Here is a 20,813-nt window from a genome sequence, read left to right on the forward strand (position 1 = left end):
TAGTACTAACTCAGGGGGAGCTTTTGTCTATCTGATCTAATATTTTTCATGTTTCTTCTGATAATTTTATCTGTTTTGTCATCATCAAAAAGGGGGAGATTGTAAGAACAAAAATTGTTCTACAACAGATTCCATGATTTTGATGATAACAAAGGATGAAACCAAAAATGGCACCCTAACGAAAAGTTTCTAAGTGTGCAGGGTTCTAAAGAAAGAAGAAACAAATCTGATGATGTCATCAGATGCAAAACAAGATCAGATGCAAAATCTCAAGTATCAGAAGCATCTAAAGTGGAATCTCATTCAAGAAGCTCTGACTCTGGACAAAACTACAAAGTATCAGAAGCATCTGAATATGAAGTAAAGTCTAGAAGCTCTGACTCTGAATTAATGCCTTCTGTAAACTCTGGAAGTTATCAGCGCCATCTGAACTTTCAAGAAATAACATCAGAAGCAAGATTCTCCAGATACACGAAGACTCTAATCAGAATTGTTAATCATGATGAAGTAACGTTTAAGCCAAGTTAAAGTTCTGCAAATGAATTTCCTCAATTAGAAAGAGACGTTAATCTCCACTTCCAAGAGAGAAGATACTAATTGTGGTAAGTAGTCACTTCTAAGAGAAAAAGTCTACTGCAGAAGCTATTAATGGAATGGCGTAACTACATCTCAATATCCAACAGATTCAACGCTACTTCAACTCTACTTCAACTCCTATAAATAGAGAAGAAATCTCATTCAGTAAAAACAAGAAATCACTAGCCAAAACTATACTGAAATCATATCACGCTCAAGAAAAACATCCTTGTTCTTCAAAGATTTTCACTAAGCTTTTGCTTATCAAGTGAAAAATTTGTTCTTAAGTTTGTAATATTTGCTTTCTTAGAAGCACTCTAGATTACACATCTTGTATCTAATTTTTATTTGATTTCCTCAAGTGACTCTTTGCAGTCTGTAGACTTGAGAGGACTAAGAGATTTTCTTCTCTCTTAGGGGTTGTTTGTAATCTTTCAAGATTAGTGGATTAAGTCCTTGTTGAAGGCGAAATCACCTTGGCCGGGTGGACTGGAGTAGCTTTGTGTTATAAGCGAACCAGTATAAAATCATTGTGTGATTTCATTTTGCAAAAAGCGCTTATTTTTCAAACAATTCAAACCCCCCTTTCTTGTTTTTCTCACCTTCAGTGGATATACATTGACTCTTCTCGTCATGTCTGTTATGATCGTGTAATATTCAAAACATACACAAATAAGAACGTGTTGTTAGGAGTTATCTACACCTCTAGTGTTGTTGGTATTGGAGAAGTGGAACAAAGTCCACCTCTGAAAAGACTTTAATCTTGAAGGATGTCATGTATACTTCAGAGATTATAAAGAATCTTATTTCTGATTTTCTTTTGAAAAAGGCAAGGTTTAGTCAGTCTATTGGGGTAGGTTTGTACACAACCACTAAGAATGATATTTTTGTGAAGTTTCTATGTTTAAGACTTTAGTGAATGAACTTAATTTAGTAAGAAGATTAAGAGACTTCATAGTGATAAGGGAATTGAATATGATTCCAATTTATTTAATGAATTTATAAACAATATAGAATTGTACACGAAACGACTATACCATATTCTCTTAAAATGAAGGGTAAAGCAGAAAGAATGACTAAAACTCTTACTGAATTTTTGTTGCAATTATATTGAATTTTGGTGATGCTCCTCACTGGTGGGGGGAAATTTTGTTGATTGTTTGCTATGTCCTTAATCGAGTCCCTAAGTTAAAAAGTAAGATCTTTCCTTATGAGACATTAAAGAAAAGACAACCAAACTTGTCTTATTTAAGAACTTAGGGTTGTCTGTTTGCAACTGTGAGGTGGGTCTATAGAAGCTATCTCCCAAGAGTTGCTTCTCTTTTTGTGAGACGCATCCAACTGAAACTTGCAAAGTATGTTACGACATTCGATGACATGCCTTCTCGAATCAGTGCATTTCACGGTGAAATCAGCAAAGTTATTCATGTGAAATTTTTTGATAGCTCGCACACATTCTTCTTTAGTGCAGAACATGTCTCCCACTTTTAACTCACCCTCTGATCGTGGATACGGGTTATAAAAAACATTGTTGGATGTTTCATCGTCATGCAGATCCATGTTTGTCATATATTGAGGCGGATTATATACATGACTTGGAGGTAATGGCGTTGGATGATCGTCATCTTCAATGTTGTTGTTCAACATATGATCGACCTGTGTCTCGGTCTCTTCTTCTTCTTCATCAACAACGTTGACTTCTGCTTCTGCTTCTGGATCTCCTTAATCTGAGTTTTCTGAATCAAATTCACCAAATTCAACTTGATTTGTTATCTGAGATTGCTGAGATGGTATACTTAGTTGAAGAGTAATATATAACTCAATAGAGTTGCAACCAGAATGTTCGTGACTAACAAACATATATTCAACATCTTCATCGTCCCGTACCTTTAGCGGGAAAATTTTGCATTGACTGTTCTAAAAAAAATTGGATTTTGATACGTGATTTGTGACATAAGACCATATCTTATGCAGGATTCAGTTCGTTTTTTCAAATGCAAGAAATTTGAATTTCTCTTGATCGTAAGTCGGATAGTATCAGTGTTTCAAAAACAAAACCTGTATAAATCAGACTCATATGTCTCACCATTGCAGTGAGCATTGATAGTATATTTTAGTGCATATGACATTATAATATTTCTTGTGCAAATGAAAAGTAATATTATTTTATTGCAGGTGAATTTGTGTTGATTATTGCATGTAGATAGTAAGACACTTAAATAGGTAAGTGATGTGTCAAACATGCAAGCCCTAGCGCCAGTCCAATTGGCGCTACCATGTATTACATGCAGACCTCGTAACCAAGCATGCAGATCCATGCATGCGCCAAGCTAGGTGAAGATTATGCATGCATGCAAGCCTATGAGGCACCAATTTGATTGGAGCTAGCATGTGGCATTTGCATGTGTAAGCCAAACCACTTGGCACTAGCATGCAATCACAAATATCCATGCATTCAAACTTTTGCATGTCTTTGCATGTCACTCATTATAAATAGCCATGCAACTCTCACATTTTTTCCACACCAACAATCACTTCTTCCTCTATAACAATCACTTCTTTCATCTGCAACAACCACTATTTCAAATATTTACTCTGACAAGATGTCTCTCCTCACTATGGGTGAATCGCACAGAGACACAATTGCAAACATAGCAACTTATGTAAGCGTTTAATTCTTGTATTACTTTTCTAGAATAATTTTTAATAACAATACTTAATTTGTTGTTTATCTTTTATAAAGTAACGTATTTTGTTGTTTCTTTTTTAGGATGTTTCTAAGTTTGGAACTCGGGTCCACGAATTTGTACACATTGACCCGATGATTCAACTGTATGTCGAACTCGCCGGTATGGGACATATAAGCAAAATAATGTCTTGGTCGGTGGATAATAATTTATTCTTGCGTTATATGAAAGATGGCGTCCCGAGACACACACATTCTGGTTTCCAACTGGTGAATGTACTGTGACGTTAGAAGACGTCTACATGTTATTGGGACTGCCTATCAAGGGTAATGCGGTAAATGGTAAAACCAACTATGCGAATTCAATTTGCATGGACCTCTTGGATGCTGATTTGTTAGATGATAACTCGGGAGGTCAAGGTATACTCCTTTCACGCCTTAAGGCATATTATAACAGCTTACAGTTAGATGAGAATTCTACCGAAGAGGCTCGAATAATAAAAACTAGGTGTTACATTATGCTTTTAATTGGTTTATTTTTATTTCCTGAAGGTAGTGGTTCTAGTATGCATGTTAAGTATTTACCTTTACTAAGACATGTAGATAGAATAAGATGTTACAGGTGGGGGTCCGCTTGTTTGACTTATCTTTATAGCTCTTTGTATAAAAATAAACACAAAGACATATCTACATTTTTTGGATGTGTTATTTTGCTCCAAGCATGGGGTTGGTCCAGACTACCGTCCCTAGCGCCCATCAACAACAACCCATTCACATTCCCATATGCACAAAAGTAAGTTCTTAAAATGGATTATATTTACTTACTTTACCAATTATTATCTCTAAATAATATTTTTACTTTTATGATGCAGATGGTCGGCATGTGGTATGAGTTATAACAGATGTCCTAAACACTGTATTATCCAATATCGTAATCTCTTGGATCACCTTCAACCAACAGATGTATGGCCATTAACCTAATTATTTCGTAATAATTTGTTAATTTCTTCTACCAAATTTATAATCTAATATATGTTCACATTTCAGTTTATTTGGCGTTCATATCTAAATTTGGATCACGACCATGAAATCAACGAACAAGACGCAACCGTTTGAACTGCATGCACACCGATCATAAGATTCACCACTATGGAGATGCACAATAGTGATCGTGTTAAATTGCAGTTTGGTATGCTTCAACACATCCTAGATCCCCCGCAAATCTAGGAGAATGACATCTATACAAAGTTAACGACCAATGGAACTTTAACCCATGGCAAAGCTTCGCTTGATCTGAGGGTCGCAAATGGAAGCACCGCCAAGACCATGTCTTAACTGACGTTGTGATGCCAACTGAAGAAAAACCAAGTCGTAATTATATGGCTTGGTACAGATCGGTTGAATTTGAGTTCATCGCCGAGGATATGTACCTATACGACTCACGTCAGGCAACTTACACACCAGAAGGCTCAACATCTAACCCCTAAAACATTGCCAGACCGGTTACTCACAACCCTCAATCCATCAAAATTTCCGATCCACAAACACACAAACCTACAATCATAACATGCCAAACACCCAACCACAATACCAAGAGCATACACCGTACCACCAACAACAACTAGATCATCATCAAGACATCCAACATCGTTTTGCACCCAACACATCACCCTATCATAACCACCTTAGCCAAAACACTCAACGATCATTTAACACCAACCATCCATCCTCCTATTATAGCCAAGAAGCCCAAACATCTCAAAACCAAAACCTTCAACAACCATATGGCTACCAAACACCACAACAATCATTTCAACATTTTCTCGATGCATCATTCACACCAATGTCTCCCTTTAATCCTCCCGGTCGCCCTCCAACAACTCAAACACAACCCAACTACTCTGACATGGGTCATGAACTCAACTACGGCGGTACCCCTTCGATGCATACACAAAACTACGCTGATTTGTCTGACTATCTGAGGCAATCTCCTGCAGTTGGTGGTGATGTTCCTGGACCCTCAGATACTCAAACACCTGGGGTGAATCATCAACGTGGGTTAGGGCCACGAGTTCGGGTAGCTAGGGGATGTGGGACCGGAGGTCGGTTAGGTGATCCGAATCATCGACATTAGTCTTTTTTGTGTAAACGAGTATTAATATTAATATGAATTGGTCCGGTTTCGACTTTATCTATCCTGTACAATATTTTTCAAAAAAAATTACGAAACACACACATATGTCAGACCAATTGGTGTCTCCTTTAAAACTTAACACATAAGCGTCAATTGGATTGACAACATAAGGTGGACTAGCCAATCCAATTGACGCCACCTCTCTAAGTTTAAGAGCATACGCCAATTCATCTTGCCCTCTTCTTCAAAGTTGGATAGTTTGGGAAATTTTTTGAAAGCTGAGTTATTTTGAGATTTTTTTTGAAAAACTGGGTTATTTGGGTAAAAAATTCTCCTTTAGCTTAAAAGTTTTTAAAATTTTTTACTTCAGCCCAAAACAAAAGAGTTTTCAATCGAGAGTTCAATCACTCGCATCTAAATTGAAGGAGACTTTGTTGAATAGAAACTCATTTTGTTGCAACTTTATTATCCCCTTAAAAATTTATATTTAAAGAAACATTTATTTTCATCAATAAAAAAATCATAATTTAAACTTAATACATAAATTCACTAGATAAAATTTTCCTTTCCTTATGCAAACTTCCGAAACTACCCCTGTACCTAAGTTTCGGAGAGATTTTGCAATGGCAGCACAATCAACCATTCTTCAAGGGTTTAACCCTAACCAGCAGAATTTTCCCTCTCTTCACTCTCCTTCTCCCATTTTCCATTCTCAATTTTCAATTCCACTAAACCATTCTTCTTCAAAAACCTCATTCAATTTTCTGCCCCCTTTTCAACAAACCCTTTTCTTCTCAATATCTCTTCCTCAATTTCAATGGCTAGAGGCCCAATTTCATCCATTTTCTACTTATGCACCAGAAACAGAAAAACCCTTTCAAAGTTCAAAGCTTTTCTCTTCAATCACACGCACGTTTATTCTTCAAATTCTCAATTTCACCACCCTTTTCGCACATTTTCGACCCATTTGATAAACCCTCGTTTTGTTCCTAGTTTCTCCCAAAGCTTGAATCTTTCTAGTGGTAGAACCCTCCCCATGAGACCCTTTTCGACAGAAGGCGAAGAGGGCGGTTCAGAATTGGACGCGGATATAGCTAAAGATATTGATTATAAGCTTGGCAATGAGGTTAGTGATGATATCCATGCTTTATCTGAAAATGGGGTTGTTTCATATGATGATAATGATGATTTCAAGTCAGATATTGTTGATTCTGTAGAATTAAGTAGTAGTAGTGATAATAGTAGTGATGATGATGAGTTAGAGAATAAGAGTGAGGTTGATTTTACGCAAGTGGCGTCGCGTGACCCTATTGAATTGTATGGTGAACTTAAGAGTGTGGAAAGGGGTGCAAAGTTGGTTAGGGCTAACGTGGAAGTGTTAACAGATGTGTTTCATTATTTTGCCAAATCAGGTTGGGCTTCTAATCAGGCACTTGCGATTTATATTGGTTTGTCGTTTTTTCCGACTGCTGCGCACAAGTTTCATAACTTTTTCAGGAAGAGATGTGCTGATGATGTTGCCAGGTACTTGATTTCGCTTGGACCGTGTGATGAGGCTGTGAGGTTTTTGTTTCCTATATTTGTTGAGTTTTGTTTGGAGAATTTTACGGATGAGATCAAGAGTTTTAGGGAAATGGTTAAGTCAGCAGACCTTACGAAACCACACACTTGGTTTCCTTTTGCAAGGGCAATGAAACGGAAGATAATTTATCACTGCGGGCCTACCAATAGTGGTAAAACTTATAATGCTTTGCAAAGGTTTATGGAGGCGAAGAAAGGGATTTATTGTAGTCCACTCAGATTGTTGGCTATGGAAGTGTTTGACAAGGTTAATGCTAAGGGCGTTTATTGCAGTATGTTAACTGGTCAAGAGAAGAAGTTTGTCCCGTTTTCGAATCATGTTGCGTGTACTGTGGAAATGGCTTCAACGCAGGAATTGTATGATGTGGCTATTGTTGATGAGATTCAGATGATGGCAGATCCGTGTAGAGGGTATGCATGGACTAGGGCGCTCCTTGGGTTGAAGGCCGACGAGATACATTTATGCGGTGATCCTAGTGTTTTGGATATTGTTCGAAAGATCTGTCAAGATACAGGAGATGAGTTGCATGTGGAACATTATGAGAGGTTCAAACCGTTGGTGGTCGAAGCGAAGACCCTACTTGGAAATCTTGAAAATATTAAGTCTGGCGATTGCGTTGTTGCATTCTCGAGGAGAGAGATATTTGAAGTTAAATTAGCCATCGAGAAACTCACTAACCACCGTTGTTGTGTGATATATGGAGCTTTGCCGCCAGAAACTCGTAGGCAGCAGGCTAATTTGTTTAACGACCCGAATAATGAATATGATGTTCTAGTAGCTAGTGATGCAGTGGGGATGGGCCTGAACCTTAACATTAGAAGGGTGGTTTTTAATAACCTTTCAAAGTACAACGGTGACAAAATTCTTCCTGTTCCAGCATCACAGGTTAAGCAAATTGCAGGAAGAGCTGGTCGAAGAGGATGCCTTTATCCTGATGGACTTGCCACTACCTTGCATTTAGATGATTTGGATTACTTGATCGAGTGTCTGAAACAACCCTTTGATCATGTAACGAGGGTTGGCCTTTTTCCTTTTTACGAGCAAGTTGAATTGTTTGCTGGACAAATTCCTAACATGACATTCAGCCAGCTTTTAGAAAAATTTGGCGAAAACTGCCGTTTGGATGGGTCTTACTTCTTGTGTCGACATGATCATATAAAGAAAATCGCTAATATGTTAGAGAGGATTCAAGGGTTATCTTTAGAAGATCGATTTAACTTCTGTTTTGCTCCTATTAATGTTAGAGACCCGAAAGCTATGTACCACTTGGTTAGATTTGCTACAGCATTTGCTCAAAAGGTCCCCGTAAACATAGCTATGGGCATGCCAAAATCTTCGGCACGAAATGATTCAGAACTCCTAGACCTTGAGAGTAGGCATCAAGTGTTATCTTCATATTTGTGGCTATCAAACCACTTTGACGAGGAAAAATTTCCATATGCAAAGAGAGCCGAGGCAATGGCTTCAGACATTGCTATCTTACTTAGTCAATCGCTTATTAAAGCAAATTGGAAACCCGAATCAAGGAACAGAGGGAAGCCGAATGCTGGAAAAAGTGAAGAGCAAACCGAGCCAAGAAGTGAAGTCGGGTTAAAAACCGAAAAAAAGGATCATGGTTATTCAAGACCACAGTCTCTTATTAAATTATATGACCAGTAAGTACCTTTCAAAGTGTAGCTTCTTTATTTTGGTATTTATTTAATTTCACTGTGTGGAATAATGGGAACACTGGTAGCATTTCTTCGTTTCGTGCATCTTGTGTTTCTCATATATGTATTTTTTTTTTCTTATTCAGGAAACATGAAAAATCGTTACACTCTGATCGTTTAAAGAAGATAATTGCATAATATGATGACTTTGGAGGTAATTCTGATCAATAACTCTTTCACTTCTCCATATGGAAATTAGCTATTCGCATGTAAATAATTTTTATGGTTATAATAGTATTTCAAACGACATCATTCATGAATATGTGAAACAAACACTAGTTTCATAAGAAAGTCCGACAAAAAGTAAATGCATATATTTGGTTATGTGGTGAAAAAAATTGATTTTGAGTGAAATGATTTTGTAGAATCGACTCTGGTTAAAAGCGAGTTGAATGTAAAGTGATTTATGTTTGGATAACTTTATACAATGTAAAAATCACGTTTAAACTCAAATTACAAATTTTAGCTTCAAGTAGAATCAAATCTGGAGGCAGGCAGAATCAATTTTACTTAGAAGAACCAAACATCTTAATATCATTCCAAAGTCAAACACCTCTAAAATTGCTCTTGCTCTTCCAAAAGCTAAACCAAACATACACGTAAAGTTTCATTTTTTAATTCTTAGATACATGTTGAGTTTCATTTTATTCTATGAATCTTTGCTATTCTGGTTGTTGTCAATGTGACCATTAAATTTGTGCTCCTTTACCTAACTTTTAAGGTTTCATCTTGGTATGCAGGTCATAATCAACAGCCACTTGAGTATAACAACTTATACGAAAGTTGATTCTCATAAGTTCATTGTGCTCTTTTAGCCAAAGCTGAAGTAGACAATGTTGGGAATGCATGAAAAAAAGGAGGAAAAAAGACAAGTTTAGGAATGAGGGATATTGATATTCATAGAAGATAGAGTAAAGGAAAAGAAGAAAAAAACAAGTAGGAATTTTTAGATAAACAAAATTAGGTATTGTTATGGTGCTTGAAGTAATATGATCTGTATTAAATGTAGACTGAAATTTTGTTGTAGGCTTAATTAAAGTTGTTATTATTATTTAATTATGTTTTGGTGACTAAAGAGTCTTGTTGCCTAGGGAATAGTATGCATTTATCTCAAATACAAGAAATAAATAAAATAAAATAATTCGATCTTGGTAGCATCAAATCCAAACTAAAATTAGAGGGAATTGTTATTATTTGGTTTAACAAACATGTCTATTTTGATAAACAATTTTTTAACTTTGTTAAAAAAATAAAATTGTCAGAGGATCAAGCTAAAAGGTCACCCTAGATTATGTTTTATATAGATTTTCTGTGTTAAGTGTTCTAAGACAGTGTTTTCATTCATCATGGTTCTTTATCATTTCTTAAAACTACTGTTTGAACTTGATTGCTAAACATATATGCAACATAGACAATTTTCTTTAATTCCTCTTTGTTTAGTTAGCACCATACATCAGTGAAGGTATCTTACTTTTATCTGTTCCAAGAAAATTTGGAAAAGTATCTTCATGCGTATCAGAATACACCCACTAAAACATTTTCAAAAACGACGTACCAAACACTCATAATTCAACATATTCATAATTTGAAAGCATATGCAAAATATCAATTATTAATTTTCTCTAGTAGATTACTTTACTCAAGAAAACCAATGCTCACTTTAGAAGAGCCGAATATAAAAATCTCAACAGAAATCAACAGAGATACAGATGAAATAGTTAGTCACAATGGTTTTCAACCATAATTTCATTAAGGCTAAAATCTTTCAATCAATGATACGATGAACCACGAGGGTTGATCAAAACATAACCAATGGCCTGAAAAAAATATTATAATTATTCGATACAAAACTGCTCCATAGATACAACTGCTCTCTGCATGATCAAACTACAACTAGAATACAAATCCTAGCCAAGAAGAAAATAAGGATCAAAACTATCCCAAACAGAGTGATCTCCCATCTCAGAAAACAAGCTGTTAGCAACATCTTCTGTCATTATTTTCTCATGTGACTTTAGGACTAGCTTATATAGATTAGAAACCAAAGGGTTTCTAAAAAATGGATTAATGGCTTTTCCAAGCACAACTAAATCAGATACAAGTTTTGCATCATTATTGTCAGAGACAATGAAAATGCAGTTTGAAAGAGCATAGAAACCAAGTAAATTTGCATATATGGGTAAAAATGTATCTTTGTGGTTACCTACTCCTCCTATCCAATCAATCCGTTCCTGTTGCCCGGTAATGTTTTCGGCGTATGCCACCAATTGACGGAAAAATCTACTTCGCCATCCGTGTAAATAGGTCATTAGTTCATCTTTGTCAGCCCATGACTTCAAAATCGGTAGCTTTTCCATATTGTAGCAACAAATTTGGCTGATTAACAGCTTCTCTTCATAATGGTTGTCGATTTCTTTGTCGAAAACTCGCCTCACAAGATCTCCTTCGAACGATACATTGCTTTCTGATTGTAATACCCAATGACAAAGGTAGTTGAAGTAATCAATCCATTGACCAAAAATGGATGAGAGATGATCAAAACAGAATCTTATCACTCTATCTACTTGAATTGGAACCAATTCATGAGGAACGTTGCTTCCGGTTCTTTCTGAAGTGAAGTACTTTTGAACATCTAAGGAAAGGCTCAATCTAACCGAGTCATCTTCGTCTTCCAAAAGCTTGATACATGTGAACCATGCATTAAGCACGTGATGAGCATACGAATTCACACCTTCATTTTTCACAAAACAAGGCGATGATGTGGCAGAGGGAATATGATCATTGTAAACAATTGACCCAAGGAGCTCAGCCTGCTCGAGTATACCAGATGCTATCAAGGATCCAGCTGCTGCATGGCGCATACTTGTCTGTTCAGACGGTGAACTACATTGTTTAATCATGTTGCAGAAAAAAACAATGCAATCAAACAACCAACCTAGCTTCTCCTGATTCATTTCATCAGAAACCACAAACCCCTTTCCTTCATTAGATGGAAAAGAACTTGCAAATAGAATTGTAATTCTCTTAGTGCATACTCCCAAACAGTAAACAAGGGTTTCTCGGGTCTTTGCATGTCTTGTTTGATTGTACATGAAAACTAACGTGTTCCAAAATTGTGACACAGAGTCAAAGTCCATTTCACCAACATAACTTGTGCCAGTGCACTTGTCACGGCTAGCTTTTTTAAATTGCAGCAAATTCCAAGCTACAAGTATCCTCAAAATGTAATACTTACATTTGCGGTTCTTCTCTGATGCCAAAATCTTCACCAGTGTTCCATGAAGATTAGTTTTTGCCCAGAGGTGAATAACACTAATGTCATCAATGGAATTATCGCCGAGCTTACCACCAGATTCAGCTGCTTTCAGGAACTTCAGCAGCCACTTCAGCGTTGCAAGTCGAACTTCATATAATGAGTCTGACAAGCAGCGAATCAACCTATGCAAAATACCGGTGGACGTGTTCTCCACTTCATGTTTAGGCAATGGTTTTGTACTTGAAAGAGAATGACACAGGCGCAAACGGATTGGTTCTTCTTCATCCTTAGATGCTTGAAACAAACAACCGAAATAGGAAACCGCTGCTTGTTCACGGAGTTCAGCAATGGTTGCATCATAATATGGCTGATTGTAAGATTCCAAATCTAAGCATTCTGTTGACAACTCTAAAAGCAGGTTGCGAATGGCGGAAAAATGTTGGGTTATTCGGCATGTTCTTGCAATCATGAGCATTTGATCTAGAACTCGTATGAATGTTTCATTGAGGATAGGGCACCGACATTGAGTAGGTCGTCCAATCCATGATCGAGGTGTAAGAACATGGAACAGCTCACCAATAATATCTTTCTTTGAGTTATCAGGTAGATTGTTACAATTTATCTCAAGCAGAGAACTTAACTGCAAGAGAATTCCATGAATTAAGTTGTAAGAAATCCCATAAGAACCAGATTTGACCAAGTTTTCAGCACAGGGAAGCTCGGAGACAATACTGAGAAGGACTGACGACAATTTCTCGTTTGATACAAGACTTGTTAGAGCTTTAGAAGCAAGAACACGAACTCTTAAATTACTTTGGGTTGAGCACTTCCTAATCCATGGCATTAAAAGAAAAGGGTCTAGTTCATCTCCTCTTTCCCCAGCAATTGATGAAGGCTTCAGTCTTGATAAAATAATCAGAATCGGGAACAGACTCGGATGCAGATTATTTCCCCGGATGGATTCTAAATCTCCTGAAGATGTAGGACCCAGAAACTCGGTTGCAACTTCCAGTTCATTGAAAAGAAATGAATGTAGTGATGGATACCTTGGAACAACAAAAATGTTATAAACTCGTTAGTTGTCAATTATCCACACTTACGAGAAGATATAAACTTAAACATTGAGATGTATAAACTTGAGACAATGAGTCCACAGGCTGCACATTTTATGAAAATATTTCCAAACACAAGAGCAAATTCAGTAAAAATCATATCTTAAGACAGTGGAGAAGGAATTTTACTTCTCTCTTGCAATGTAAAAATGATGGACAAGTAATGCCAAGTGAACCATTTCCGTAATGATCCGATGAAATCCAATATTTAAATTAAAGCATAAAACCAGTGAATTTAATTGAAATCTTCACAAAATTGATATGACAACAAATTTATGACAAAGCAAGACATTCCATGTTTCGAATGTGAAAATGCCCCAATCTTCAACACAACATTTAGTAAGCTATGCCTCAGTCCGCTTATCACAAACATGTGCGCGATGCCTCTGTTCGCTTATCATAAACATGTCAATGTATTGAATAATAGTTTCAAAAATCAACTTACTCAAAAGTTTATAAGGAAACCCCTTCGGTCTCATGTTATGCGTCTTATTTGGAATGTGCCCATTCTAAACTATTACTTATACCAATTTTCGATGCAAAATAAAACTTTAAGACTAAAATATCATTGTACTTCATTATGATTTATTACCCACTTGCAGCTACTAAAATATAGAAGGGTGGGTAACATTGAAAAAAGTACTGCCTCTATTCCTATCTCTTGAAAAAATTTATTGTCCCTTTTTATAAGATCCTCCAAACTTCAAAATGCATTAACTTTTCACAAAAACAATCCGAATTAAATGAAGAGAATTAAAAGGTCAATTATTTCTCTCTTAATAAATGAAAGATAACTTTGAAAAGAGAATGTACAATATTGGCAAATTGAAAGCATAAACTACTTTTTTTAATTCTTTTTTTGCTTTTGTCAATGGGGTCTTACATATAGGGTCGGAGATAATAGCAAATGTTGCATTGGTATTATAAAATGAAAAATAGTTTGAGACAGAGATATTTCAAATGAGATAGAGTGAGTATTAAATGGAATCCCATAAATAGTTTTATATCTTTCAAGTTATCAACTGTAGTTAAGTAAATTTACTTCTTTGACCTAGCAAGACAAATATTAGAAAAATTAAGTAAATTTAGTTCCTTCAAAACTTGTTGGGCAAGTAAACTAATTTCTTCTTTATTTCGATTGTCTATCTATAATATAAAACTGTAAGCTCCAATTCATTAATTACATATTCAATTTTCATTCATCTTGCATGTAGATCTTAATTTGATTATATACCATTGCAGAAGAATGTTAAGTTGATAATAGACCAATAATTTTTACAGGTAATTTCATGGAATAAGAATGTGAACATGTGAACACAATGCATCCAGTAACACATGATATATAAAGTGAACAAATCCAATAGTCAAAACATACCTATGAAAAAACTCAAGTCCACTTATTGCTCGTCGTGCTGATTCTCTCTTATGAACATTGAGGAATCCAATCATGCGCCGAACCAAAGCAGTGTAAGCCAGACAAGCACTATTTCTGATTTCCCAGTATGGAGATGAGAAAGAGCGAATAGACAAAATCATAGCCTCGGCAGAAAACCCAGACGTATCAGTAGACAAGTTAGAGTCGTTGAATGCAGCTTTTAGAACATTAAATGCATGCACTGTAGGAATGACACCTTCATCTCTGATTTTTGATGACATCTCTCTTACATTTCTCTCAGCTTCCTGTGTAGAGTTATTTTCTTTCATTGAACCATTTGACTTGCATGAGTTGTCATCTTTGGAGCTATCACTTTCGATCTGATTCAACATAGACCCATTTCCCACATCAATAAGCCACCTTAATGCCCTAGGGAGGAGCTTCTTTGGTGTGCCTTCTGGCTCTGAGAGAAAGAGAGCAGTAAATGCAGCAGGTATTCCAGCACTTCTTCTCAGTAAGTCATCTACAACTTGTCCTTTGGCCACAGTTCTTTGCATAAGTTGTTCCATCCATGACTCCGTCAATCTATGTAGCCTGAAAAAGATGATGCACAATTGAAGTGGCGGAAATATGATTTCTAATATGACAATTTGGTCATACTGATATAACATTCATTTAGGTCAGAAATAATCTTAAATACATGAACAAAGGCATTTGCAATGACAAAATTGTAATTGCAAATTTTTACATTTCATTTATCATACACATCTCATACTGAATATGCCTTTAATTTTGGTTATTTCTTTTTCTGAAAATTCAATATGTTAAAGATAAATAATTTATCTTGCATCAGCATGCATCTATAATCTATCTATCCTGTAGAAATCATCCTGCTATTCATTATTCTTCAGTAGCACTTTTGAGATTAACCGTTTCATGCACTTTTGTTTGGTAATTCATCATGTACACATTAAAAATTGATTATAGAAAATTCTATCGAGTATTCTTTTCTGCTATCTTCATCCAACTCTATTTAGAGTAAACTTTATAATTTCGGCAATAAAAAACTTCTTAATAAGAAAAGCTACAAAGCATTTCATATAAAAATTATAAAAAGTTACAAAATCCATACCTTGGATCATTTGAACAAAGTAAGCGATTGCAAAGAGCTGTGAACCCAGCGCGTGTCTTATCAATAGCACCATTATGCTTCATCTTCAAGAGAACTTCTAAAAAATGATTTCCGATTGTTTCTAGTTGTTCCAAATCAAGCACAGAATCAGACGAATCCGAATGTGCACTACTTGGCAATGGTACCTTTCTTATAATGGTCCCCAAAAGAAGGCTCACCTGAACAAGGAAACATAGTGAAAACATGGTAATAACCATGAAATCATAACTTTGGTTTAGAGAAATTGACACAACCTTTTAAAAATCAAAACTTTATGTCGCTGAAGATTGTGCGGATAGTATTTTTTATATTATTTGATAAAAAAGCCTGACTAACAACTTTTCATTGGTCTTGTATGGCATATTATATATGTGTGTGTAACCTCTTTCAGAGTTACTTACCTCTTTCATAGCTAGCCAACAACCAACCATGACAATCTGTTCTGATGCTCTGGTATCATGGGAAGGCTTTGAATTATTGTTCTCATATTCAGATGAAGAGATATGCCCATTGTCATGATCTGGTACTTCCAACAAAAGATTATCATCGTCAACCATCTCATCCATATCTTCAGGAAGATGCCAAGCATCTGCAGAAACCACCCATAGTGTCAACGAAGTTATCCGCACTACAAGTTCTAAAAGTCTTTCCAGCAAATATCTCATCTCTGAGATGCTAGACGACGCAAAAACGGAATTCCAGTTCAACTCCTCAAATGCATAACGAAGAGCAAGTAATACACCGTGGACAAAGCTGTTCTTGCATGCTTTTGAAAGATCTTGCTCTCCACCTTTTACAACAACATCCAACCAGTCAATCATTGATTTCAAATACATTATCACAGGATTCCTTAACTTACTAGACTGATTAACCCCATTTACCGACTCAGACATTGAGCTTAAATGGGATATATTGAATGGATCTTCAATCAACCAACCTAGATCTATCGCATACTTTCTAAATATAAGCCGTAAAGTTAGAGCCCCAGCATCACTTTCCCTTACACGTGGACTACAAACTAATTTCATAGCCCAAGCAATTACCTTCTTCAGCATCTCTTCACTTGAAATTCCAGGTAGTGGGTTTGGATAATGGAGTAATATCTGAAATGAGCTTTCTCTCAATCGGTCCCAACTATCAACAATGGAACCAACCAACAATAGGGTTGAATCAGAAGAAGTCATTCCCTTACTGTAAGGATAGAGATGATTTTCTGACAGAGAATTACCTAACACCTCAGTCAAGGATGCCTTAATAGACCAAACGTTGATCATAATCAAGATGAGATCTGTTGCCATTATCTTTCTCTTGTAAGGTGCAGAAGGATAGCATGAGAAAAACAAGAAGCCACTTAACCACCTCATAAAGTCAAAAAGATCATCTGCTCTTTTAATTGTCAATTCATTATTTCCTTCTGAAGGACATCCCTCTTCGTTACCTTTAATACGCTCGATAGGATTCCAGCTTCCTTGCTTGAATTGTCTCTCTAAGGTTGTTCGTACCCTAGAGAAGAACTTACGGAACAAGCTGCCCCATTTCATCTGAAAAGCTGTAGAGCAACATCTCATATTTAAAGGCACAGCTTCCTTCATTAAAGTGAGCTCTAAATGAGAAGGAAGGCTCGATGTTTTCGGGTTCAAGAAAAGAGACTCGGCAGCATCTACACGTAGTGACTCATCCATGTGAGTCAATGCATTTACCAGCCACAGAACACGGATCTTAATATCTATTCCCTTAATGCATACTAGAGCATGGCTTTGTGTTCCAATCCCACGCTCTACTTTATTTGTTGAAGGACTTTCACACCAATCAATGTCCCCTTCAACCAAAGCTAGTGACCGAGATACCTTAAGCAAGGAAACTAGAATCGCAATTTTCTGTTCAAGATTCAATTCCAAGTTTGAATAAACAATTTCTGGATATTGCAGTCCCTTATCGCCCACGTCTGGCCCAACCGAGACAAAAGCCAGCATGGGAAATATACTATCCACATCAACTTCCAGTAAAACGGGTAGAGCATAAGTGTTTAAATTGGTACGATGTTTTGAGAATCCAGAGGCCAACCCATACAGAACTGGGGGAAGGCAATACCCTCTATAGAGAGCATACCCACCTTCAATACCATCCGTCTCCCAGCACTCGTCACGCAAATATTCAAGAAAGCACTTCAGAAATGACGTTGCAGCACAACAAACATCATCGTCAACATAAGCATGTATTGTCTCGAACAACAAGTCTGGACACAAATCCAACATTTTCTTCGCACCCAACCTCTTGGTTAGCAACGCTAAAGGAACATATCTCCCCTTACACCGTGACCCTAATGAAAGAAGATCTGCTCCAATCTTCCCCAAAAACACTTTAACCTGTTCATCGCCCTCCGACCAACGCAAGGATGATTGAATATCCATAAAAAGATCAAAAATGAGATGAACCTGTTTCACCGTCTGACTCAAAGGATCCTCCAAGTTATTCCAAATGATCCTAAGTATCCGCATCCCCATTTCCTCGGGAATAGGATCATAGTCATCAGACAGATCAGTGAGATTAGAAAGCATAGATGTTTTTATCTGCTGCAAACAAATCTGCATCACAGTCAATGCATGAAAATTGAAATGACTATCAACAGGACTCTCACAATGCCTACAAAGCTCAGGCAAAATTCCATCATACAATATAGTCTTCTTAACACTCCCTTCACGATCATTCACAACACTAAATTGAGTATTAAGCAAGTTTCTAGAAACCGCAGTAAGAATCCCTCTAATCAAACAAATCCTGCTGAGAACAGAAAGGCTGCATATCCTACTATAAACATTGTCACCCTTACAAGGAATCTTCCTAACAGCATTCATAAATTCACTATCACAATCAACATCTCCAATCCTACTCAAATTTAAAACCTTCAAATCAAAAATTCCTTGAATCAAAACCAAACCAAGCTCTTGCGAACTAATACAAACTTGAAGAGCAGCACAAAGAGCAACACCAGCCGCAACAAAACAATCCCTAGAAAAAGCATCAGAACCCGTCAAACTCAAAACAACACTCACAATACCCTCCATCACACTCGAAAAACCATCAATTCCACCACCATTTCCACCACCACAACTAAACTTGGAAGGAAACTTCTGAAGCAAGTAATACAAACAAGACAAACCATCTTGACACTGTTCCATAACAATAGGTGAAGGACGAGACAAATCAACATCCGTCTCCAAAACAACACCATTTAAACTACAAACAACATCACCAGCTATCAAAACAGCACAAGACTCAACAACATCATTCAAGTAACCCAATTTAGCCAACCCCATAACACTAAGTGCAACACGCGACACCGTAAATCGCTTCCCCTTACCATTACTATATTCTTCCAGAAGCTTCTGAAAAGACCCAGAAAGTAATTCATGAAAAAATTTAACCTTTGTGAGAACAGAAAGAAGGGTTCGATGTAAAGGTGAAGAATTCTCCAAAAAGAGAAGCTCAAAATAGAGTTTCGAAGCGATAACAATCTCAGATTCGGAGTTAGGTTTAGGTTCGGAGTTTAGGAGATTGACGAAAGATGCAGAGAGGTTTTTGGCGAGGGAGAGTTGAGAATAAGTTGAAGTGAGAGTTGTGAGGTGGAGAAGGTTGAGATGGAAGGGGGAAGAAGGGTTAGGGTTTGTGTGAAGGGAATTGAGAAATGAAGAAGGGAAAACGACGGCGTTGTAGGTGTAACGGTGACGGTGTTGAAGTGCACGCCATTTCGCTGACATGTTTGATGAAATGTCTGAGAGAGAGTGAAAGTGTATTTGATTTTGAAGATGAAGAAAACGACGGCGTTTATGTTTTCAGTGATGAAGGGAGAAAGAAAAGGGACGCGGCGGAAGAAGGTGGTGAAATATGCGTGATGCTGCTCTCTTGGTCAGAGTTTCGGAGAGAAGCAGTCTTTTTTTTGTTTATTCAAAATTTCATAAGCTTACAACCCTAGGAGAAATTGGTTTCTTTTTTTATTTTTAATTTTTAATTTTTAATTTTTTGACAATATAAAATTTATCAAATCAAATACTTAAACCATGAAATTTAGTTACCACCAAAATTATCATTTTTTTTTAGGTTTTATACTATGAAATACATTCATATTGTAAAAGAATTTTACATATTTAGTTAATTATAGATGTTAGATGTTGGAAAAAGTTTAACTTTTATTTTAATCACCTATAAAATAATACAAACTAATAATTGTATTGAATTGACAATATAATTTTTTTTTACAGTGACTGACAATACATAATAGGACAAGAAAACAAGAGTTTTTCTTAACCACATTTCATTCATTCCATCTAATGATTAAGAAGTCAAGAGCATAACTTAATCACACTACACCATTTCACAGTATAATATCCCTTTCATCGTAGGAAAAAATTTGGTTATGTTTAATATTTAAACTATCTTTCACCATGACGATTTAAAGATAATAGTTATTCATATCCTCCGATTAAAGATATTTAAATAGGGACAACTCTCATACTCCAATTTTATCAATAATAATTTATATATAGAAGCATTTGCATCATACTTCAGACAATCATTAATGAGTTCAATAAAAGTCGACATTTAGTTAACTTCCAATTGATTTTAAATTCAAAAATTGATTTAATTGCATTTCATGCATTTTCATCGCCTCATGCATTGTTTTAAGTCAATCCAAGGTCATCAGAATAAAATTTCGTTTCTACAAACAGAACAGTAAAAGCGGTTCGACACCGTGTACAAAATGAGCTAGCAAAGTATTTTGAGTTTTGACTTGTACCATACTATTTTATGAAAATACGGTGCACATAGATCATGATGGTCTGTTGGCTATATTTTTTTTGACGCTATTTGCAATCGCAGTTTATGAAGTCAAAGCCTATTCATTTGGGTATTTTTAGTTGTGGTTTTGAAAATGAGCTTATTTGCATATCTATAATTCCAAAATATTTTTATTTACTTAAAGTTTTACTCTCTCTTTTTATCAACTTTATTTTATCATCTCAATCAAAAAAAAATTATAATAAACAAAATTGAAATTTACATTTTATAATATTATTTAAAAAAATCATCTCAACCCCGCGCATTGTGCGGGTCTCTATCTAGTATATCATTAAAACACAAAACATTTGTATGAACTTTTTAACTTTGTATTCACTAAAAGTCGGTAAAAAATACTAAGAATACATACAAACTA

The 20,813-nt window shown here is 36.1% G+C and overlaps 2 protein-coding genes across 2 annotated transcripts; one reads left to right on the forward strand and one right to left on the reverse strand.

Annotated features, from left to right (window-relative positions):
• The first annotated feature begins 5,980 nt into the window (after positions 1 to 5,980).
• On the forward strand, positions 5,981 to 9,598 carry LOC127122274 (DExH-box ATP-dependent RNA helicase DExH18, mitochondrial). Its single transcript, XM_051052640.1, has 3 exons — positions 5,981 to 8,633; positions 8,774 to 8,841; positions 9,428 to 9,598. Exons 1-2 carry the CDS (start codon positions 6,214 to 6,216, stop codon positions 8,823 to 8,825), a joined length of 2,472 nt encoding a protein of 823 aa, XP_050908597.1. The 5' UTR covers positions 5,981 to 6,213; the 3' UTR covers positions 8,826 to 8,841; positions 9,428 to 9,598.
• A 689-nt stretch (positions 9,599 to 10,287) lies between these two features.
• Positions 10,288 to 19,560, reverse strand: LOC127122281 (uncharacterized). Its single transcript, XM_051052646.1, has 4 exons — positions 16,003 to 19,560; positions 15,563 to 15,780; positions 14,431 to 15,024; positions 10,288 to 12,989 (listed from the first exon to the last, which is right to left on the reverse strand). Exons 1-4 carry the CDS (start codon positions 19,357 to 19,359, stop codon positions 10,595 to 10,597), a joined length of 6,564 nt encoding a protein of 2,187 aa, XP_050908603.1. The 5' UTR covers positions 19,360 to 19,560; the 3' UTR covers positions 10,288 to 10,594.
• Positions 19,561 to 20,813: the final 1,253 nt, after the last annotated feature.

The sequence above is a fragment of the Lathyrus oleraceus genome, chromosome 1 (genome assembly GCF_024323335.1).
Source record: "Lathyrus oleraceus cultivar Zhongwan6 chromosome 1, CAAS_Psat_ZW6_1.0, whole genome shotgun sequence".
Lineage (NCBI taxonomy): Eukaryota > Viridiplantae > Streptophyta > Magnoliopsida > Fabales > Fabaceae > Lathyrus > Lathyrus oleraceus.

Bases quoted from the DNA above. Each gene is read 5' to 3' on its own strand.
- LOC127122274 (XM_051052640.1), top strand. From the start codon at position 6,214: ATGGCTAGAGGCCCAATTTCATCCATTTTCTACTTATGCACCAGAAAC. The intron at 8,634-8,773 runs GTAAGTACCTTT...TTTCTTATTCAG, and splicing joins CTTATTAAATTATATGACCA to GAAACATGAAAAATCGTTAC.
- LOC127122281 (XM_051052646.1), bottom strand. From the start codon at position 19,359: ATGTCAGCGAAATGGCGTGCACTTCAACACCGTCACCGTTACACCTAC. The intron at 15,781-16,002 runs GTAAGTAACTCT...TTCCTTGTTCAG, and splicing joins GTTGGCTAGCTATGAAAGAG to GTGAGCCTTCTTTTGGGGAC. The intron at 12,990-14,430 runs GTATGTTTTGAC...TGTTGTTCCAAG, and splicing joins GGACTTGAGTTTTTTCATAG to GTATCCATCACTACATTCAT.